The sequence below is a fragment of the Leptopilina heterotoma genome, unplaced genomic scaffold (assembly GCF_015476425.1).
Source record: "Leptopilina heterotoma isolate Lh14 unplaced genomic scaffold, ASM1547642v1 Lhet_530, whole genome shotgun sequence".
Classification (NCBI taxonomy): Eukaryota; Metazoa; Arthropoda; class Insecta; order Hymenoptera; family Figitidae; genus Leptopilina; species Leptopilina heterotoma.
Genome location: NW_025111116.1, coordinates 688,404 through 695,585, shown reverse-complemented (window position 1 = coordinate 695,585; position 7,182 = coordinate 688,404). Strand labels below are relative to the sequence as shown.

The following is a 7,182-nucleotide window of genomic DNA, read 5'->3' as shown; positions in this document are numbered from 1 at the left end:
GTTTAAAGTTTTCATAACATAATTCATTGAGTCATGAATATCAAACAACTTTTTATTACAACAGAACTTCGTATCCCGCTGTTTTTGGGGTCGCTGATTACGAATTTGATGTCCGTTTTGGAAAATCCAAAATGGCGGATCCAATATGGCGGACGAAAAAATAAAAATTCAACCGGATTTGCTTAAAACTTGCTACTCGGGGGTTTTTCGGGTCGCTGATTACGAATTTGATGTTAGTTTTTGAATATACAAAATGGCGGATCCAATATGGCGGACGAAAAAATAAAAATTCAACCGGATTTGCTTAAAACTTGTTACTCGGGGGTTTTTGGGGTCGCTGATTACGAATTTGATGTCAGTTTTTGAAAATACAAAATGGCGGATCTAATATGGCGGACGAAAAAATAAAAATTCAACCGGATTTGCTTAAAACTAGAACGTTAATGTTTTGTGCCTATATTCATAACTAGCAATCTCAAAAGGCCAAAAGTAACCATTTTCAACTAAATTTAATTAATTTCTTAATCTTTGTCCGCCATATTAGATCCGCCATTTTGTATTTTCAAAAACTGACATCAAATTCGTAATCAGCAACCCCAAAAACCCCCGAGTAACAAGTTTTAAGCAAATCCGGTTGAATTTTTATTTTTTCGTCCGCCATATTGGATCCGCCATTTTGTATTTTCAAAAACTGGCATCAAATTCGTAATCAGCGACCCCAAAAACCCTCGAGTAACATGTTTCAAGCTAATATCAATAAAAGAGGAACACCAAATATGTAAATAAGATAACTGTAGATTGTTGTTGAAATACATACCGTCATAAATATTGTTATAACTTTTGTTTTTGTACATATTTTTTAAAAATCGTTTTGGGACAGTAATTCTATGATACTAAGGAACATTTTTAAGCAAAAAAAAATCGATTTTTTTGAAATTCTAAACCAGAAAGTCCCCTTAACAACAAATATAAAAAATCTGACTAAAGATACTTAGCAAATACCTTTAGGTATCTCTTCAGGGAACCCAAATAAGAACCTAAAGAAATCGCAATAAGAATAAATTCAAAAAATATACTTAAAAGTTTATATTTTCTTTTACCGTCTTTTACGAAAAAATTTTCAAAAGTAGGGTGAAAAAATAATTTAAATATGGAAACCACAAAATTGAACAGAATGTCACATAACTCCGGACATTTATTTAGGGTGATAACACCCTTCTTTAATTAAAATTACAATGCTCTAACTATTTCCGTTCAAAATATAATGAATTTTAACTGTTTTGACAGTTTAACATTTCGCCCCAGTCTCCCCTATATTTTCCTTAACTCTTTGATGATATTCAAACATTACTTTTTCCTATTAAATTAAAATACGAAAAAACTACTCTCAGCGTTTGAATCAGTGAAAAATAACTGACTAAGAATTTAAATGGCAGACACTAATTCAAATATAGTTGAAAATTTACTATTTAACGCATATCTTTAAAATTTTAAATATAAATTAAAAGATATAATTTTTTTAACAATTCTGCACCAGAAAGTCCCTTTAAAGTATTTTCACAATAAAATTGTTAACAAAAATTTTATTTATAAAATTATACAATTTTTTTATTTATCAATATGAAAAACAAAATTCATCTAATTATGTTTATTTAAAGTAAATTATTTTACTTAAATTTATTCAAATAGTTTAACAAAATTAAAATTTACTTAAATATAAAAAACTAAAGACAATAAGTTATTAAAATTGCCTAAACATAAAGTATCAATATCTTTATAAATCTGTTTGACAACGTAATTTTTAATCAATTTTAAAAGAGAGATCTGTTGAGTAATTTTAAATTACTTTTTGCGTTAAAATACGTAAAATACGTATATTTTAAATAAACCTCAAATTACTATTTCTTCTTCTAAGCAAATCTATTTTTTCTTATCTTGTTTTAATTTAATTGTCTGAAAGTTTTCATTTGATCTTAATAAAAGGATGTCGTCTAAAATATCAGGGTGGAGGTTGGCGCGGAAATCAGAAAATACAAATTTCATTCCTGAAAAGAGCCTTTCCACGCTAACCTCGGTCATAGGAACAGCATGTACAATTACAGCTAACTCGTACAATTCTGGCTGGATAGACTTTCTTGTTTCCCAAAAAAGTAAAATGTTTTCTTTCCTACTGATGCTTTTTGTTTTTTCAAAATCTATTAACAATTGTTCAATCGTCGTTTTCGGAGGGTTTAAATGTTTCAGTCTCTCCTCGTCCATCTTCTTTCTTTCTTCTTCAAGAAAGTCTTCCTCCATGTTTTCGTCACAATCCTGCAGAAAGACAAAAAATATTGTTTTCGTTTAACATTTTCGGGCAAATATTTTAAGTTCCGCAGTAAAAATTACCATACGTTGAAAAATTTTAGGTTATTATGATGATTATTTTTAATGTGAAAATAAATAAAAAAGGAATTAACTTTCAGTGCTTAATGATATTAAATCTTCATTATATATCTAAAATATTAAATAGGAATTAATTCTGGTCTTAAATATATAGATATTCGTATTAACCAATAGGTATAACGATCGTCAACATAACCTAAATGCGTAAGATACCTTTTACCACGGACGTCACATTTATAACAACTCTATAAACGTCGTTAAAAATTGTTCTTTATGAAAATTAAAATGGGGGACAGTGGGGCAAAGACGCTATGCGGGGCAATGACGTTTTTTACAATATCTCCTTTATTTTTTGTCTATTTCACTTCGTGTTAAGAATTTAGTTTCAATACAAGCACATCAATTGTTTAAAAAAAGAAAAACTTAAAAATATCAAATATTTTAAGAAATATTACAAAAAAATAGTTTTTGCAAAGATGAAATGATAATTTTAGTTTGCCTTTGCCCCACTCTCCCCTAATCCGAATTTATAAAATACGAATTAAGGGAGCGTTCATAAATGATATCACGCAATTTCTCATGTAAAAATACATTGTGTCCCGTTTAGTAGAGACCCCCCTCCCCCAAAAACGTGACATCATTTGTGAACGCTCCCTAATAAAATGTTATTGCAACGTACCTGAATGTCTGTAACAGTGTTTGATGAACTGCTTTCAGCATCAACCGAGTTTTGACAATTGGGGTCTTTTTTTAAAAACTCAATTTTTTCATAAAGACTTTTGAGTTTTGTCTTTGCTGTAATGCAATCTTTAATTGATAAGAAAGGCAAATACCTCGGGTCTAAAAACATAGAGCAGAGAAGTGCTTCGTTTTTTAATAAACTGTCCTCTCTTTCGATGAAAGCAGTTAGTAGATTCGCTGCAAAATTCGAATTTACTTTATTCGTATTTTTTTTGCACTCTCGACAAATACCGTATAAATCTCCGGGTACAAGATTCTCGGATTGCATTTTTTTGGTAGCAATTTTACTAGGCTCTAAAGCTTTAATGCAGGTTTCCATTCTCTCCCACTCAATGTCACTTATTCTCAACACTTCCTTATTGTCAGCTAAATCATTACAGACATTTTTTGCCGAGACTAATGAAGACAACATGTCATAGGTCGAGTTCCACCTGGTAGGAACGTCTAACACTGGTTTTGGTAATTTGAATAGTTTTAATGCCTTTAGACATGATTCTGTCCGCAATTGTTTGACAGCATTTCTGGCCTGAAATGATAATTATTATAAAACAGTAGCAAATATTACGCGGGGAATGTGGTATTCCATTTTGTATTATTATTATAATTATTCAAATTGCAAAATTTTTTTTAAATATTATGAATTTTTTAATAATTTCATAATCAAAAATTTTTAAAATTCACTTATTAAGTACATAATTAATTATTATTGTTTATATTTTCAAAAATTTTAATATGATTCTTTGCAAGAATTGAATTATTTTCATAAATAATAACATTCTTCGAAATAATGCAATTATGTTTATAAATAGCAAAATATTTAGCAAAAATTCAATTATTTTATTTTCAACAAAATTTTAGTAAAGTTTCACGAAAGAATTTCATTATTTTTGTAAATTAGTAAAATCTTTGCAAAAATCCAAATATTATCAATAAAATTTCACAGCAAAATTAAATTTTTTTCTTAATTCGTTATAAAATCTTCCAAAAGAATTCAATTATTTTCTAAAATTTTAATAAAATTCTTCCTAAAAATTCAGTTATTTTCAATACAATCTTTATTAAATTCCTTTAAAGAATTGAAATTTTTATTGAAACAATTATATAATTTTTCAAAAATTTTAATAAAAATCTTTACAAGATTGCAATTATTTTCCATAAATAATAGGAAAATTTTCAAAGGATTTCAATCATTTTCAAAAAATTTAATAATATTCTTCTGAAAAAATCAATTATCATTATAAAACTTAAATTATTTTTAAAATTTCAATTATTTTAAAATTCTTCGCAAGAATTCAATTTTCTTCATAAAAAAATAAAATCCTTCGTTGGATTTCAATTATTTTCATCAATAATAAAATTCTTCGAAAAATTTTAATTATTTTTCAAAAATTTAAAAAAAATTCTTGTCCATAGTTAAATTTTTTTAATAAATAATTGAACTCTTTACAGAATTTCAATTACTTTCAAAAATTTCAATTAAAATTCAAATTCTTTTCAAGAAATCTTTTTAAAGTAAAATTTTTCGCAAATATTTAATTGTTTTTTAGAAATAATAAAATTCTAATTTTTTTTTTTAATTTAATTTAAATTTTTAATTGAATAATAAATTTAATTTTGTATTCTCAATATACAATTTTAATAAATTTTAAAAATAAAATATTTCATTATAATTATTAACAGACAAGATTATTTCAAAAAGTGGAAAAAATAAAATATTATGAATTTTTGAATAATTTCGTAATAAAAAATTTAATTTTTAACAAAAACTCTAATAAAATTGTTTTAAAAAAATGTTTAATTTTCAGTGAATAATTTTAATAAAATTTTAATAGTGAAATTATTAATTAGAATTATTAAGAAACACGATTATTTTAAAAACTTGAAAAAAAAATTGTTCATAATATTCAATTACTTTCAAAATTTTTAATTAAAATTATTAAAGAAACTCCATTATTTAAAAAAAATGAAAGAAATTCTTCAAAAGAATTCAATTATGTTTTTTTAAAATTTTATTACAATTTTTAGCATGAATTCGATTATTTTCATAAATAATAAAATTTTGTAAAGGAATGTAATTTTTCTTAAATTTTTTGACAACATTCATTGTCAGAATTCAATGACTTTTAATACAATAACTTTAAAACTTTAAAAATTTGAAAAAAAATTATTAAAACAGTTAGGAAACAAAAAAGAAAACAACAATACATTTTTAAAGGTTCTATAAAAGAAGGAAATGTTTTTTTCAATACCTTAGCAATTGTTCTTTTCATAGTTTTTTTTTAAGCACATCACCAATTGCTAATTGTAATGTATGAGCTGCACATCGGACTGGAGTTGCAACAGAACTGTTACTGCCAATATCGTGGAGTTCTTCTTCTTCTAGATTATCTATGATGTTTTCATCGGAAGAATCATCTGTATCGTTATCATTTTCATCTTGACTTAAATTTGTGTCTATTTCGTTAACAATAGATTCAGCAATATTGGTAGCGTTATTTTCTTGGTCATCCTGTATAAGATATGCTGCCTTTATTATATTTTTCGCATTGTCTGTCGTGGTGGTATACACCTTGTCAATAGAAATTTCATATTCTGATAAAATTTCTATTATAACTTTCTTTAAATATTCTCCAGTATGTGAAGACTGTAATTCTTTAACTGCTAATGTGCGTAACTCGATACGAGCATCTTTAACATATTGAATATTAATCCCCAAGAAAGATCTGTTAAGCCGGGTAGCAATGTCCATTTTAAGACTTATAAGAGGAATCTAAAAAATATGGTAGATAAACAGAAGTAAACTATTTAGAAAAAATAATTTAACACCAAAAGTAGATTTAAAAGAACTCGCAGAAGATTTATCACTAGTTGAAAGTGCAACAATAACCTTTTGTCAAGATACAGTGTCGGCCAGTAGGATAAGCCCACCCTGCAAATAAAGACATTACAAAAAGTGTTTTATTTTAATTTCTAGTAAAAATATAAAGTTGGTTAAAGTTTCATTTCAAAGCTAATATTTTCTATATTCATAATATTAGAATAATAAATTAGAAAAATTACTTAAATATTTCTTATTCCTTTCAAATGCTTTTTTTTAAATTTATTGTAGGACAATTTTTAAGAAAGTTATCGTTATTTGTTTAAAAAAAGACTACACGGAGAGAAGAGTTATATATAGTCGTAGCAAGAAAACGCGTTTAGTAGCAGAAATACATGGAGAGCGATAGTAGCGCCCCTGGCGGTTTAGTTCTTGTTTAGTAACCCTGACTAAACGGACAGTCGTTCTTACTATTGTTTGCAGTAGATGCGACTGTTAAATTTATCCGTCAAAAATTACCGAAACTGTTTAGATATCAGAAATGAACCGATAATCGCCTTCACTATTCTCTTCTCTCCGTGATATTTTTAAATATTGTTTATAATTTGAAAACAGTTGATTTAAAAAAAACTTGTAGGACAAAAAAAGTTCATTTTTAATTTTTATATATAGTAGTCCTGTGTAAAAATGACCAATTTCTATTTAAGAAAATGTGACATAGGTGGGACGGGTTAAAAATTTCCCAAATTTGCATGACGTAATATTTGAATGATCACTAATTGCATTTTAACAATGAAGAACTTGCTTTTTTAATTTATTATTTTGATATTATGAAAGTAAGAAATATTAGCTGTGAAATGAGACCTTAACCAACTTTCTCTCGTTACTAAAAATTAAAATAAAAAACATTATGTATTGTTTTTATTTGCAATAGGGTTGGCAAATCCTGCTGGCCGGCACTGTAACTTAGTATTTGATGCTTATAAAATTTACTTACATTCTTCATTTCAAGAGTAATTAATTTCTTTAATTCCATTGCAGACACTTTTACTGCATCATAAATTGTCCTTGGCGAAATAGTGATTTTTTCTTCCGGCTTCATTGCTTCCAAAATGGGATTTATTATTTGCCTAAATCCACTATCTTCAAGTAATGTGAAAGGGCGTCCATTGGTGGTTACTAACGTAACACAAGCTAACTTTAGCTTGTCTGATGATATGTCAACCAATAACTTTCTTTTT

At 26.6% G+C, this 7,182-nt stretch overlaps 1 protein-coding gene across 1 annotated transcript; it reads right to left on the bottom strand.

Annotated features, from left to right (window-relative positions):
• Positions 1 to 1,865: 1,865 nt before the first annotated feature.
• LOC122508311 (zinc finger BED domain-containing protein 4-like) lies at positions 1,866 to 5,497 on the bottom strand. The gene is made up of 3 exons (XM_043621585.1): positions 5,373 to 5,497; positions 3,062 to 3,649; positions 1,866 to 2,310 (listed from the first exon to the last, which is right to left on the bottom strand). The coding sequence occupies exons 1-3, from the start codon at positions 5,391 to 5,393 to the stop codon at positions 1,921 to 1,923; spliced, it is 999 nt and encodes a 332-aa protein (XP_043477520.1). The 5' UTR covers positions 5,394 to 5,497; the 3' UTR covers positions 1,866 to 1,920.
• Between the last annotated feature and the right edge of the window lie 1,685 nt (positions 5,498 to 7,182).

What these genes read in the sequence shown, in the direction of transcription:
- LOC122508311 (XM_043621585.1), bottom strand. Translation starts at nt 5,393, where the DNA reads ATGAAAAGAACAATTGCTAAG. An exon ending in TGAAAAGAACAATTGCTAAG is followed by an intron (nt 3,650 to 5,372) that starts GTATTGAAAAAA and finishes TTATCATTTCAG; the next exon opens with GCCAGAAATGCTGTCAAACA. An exon ending in ACACTGTTACAGACATTCAG is followed by an intron (nt 2,311 to 3,061) that starts GTACGTTGCAAT and finishes GTCTTTCTGCAG; the next exon opens with GATTGTGACGAAAACATGGA.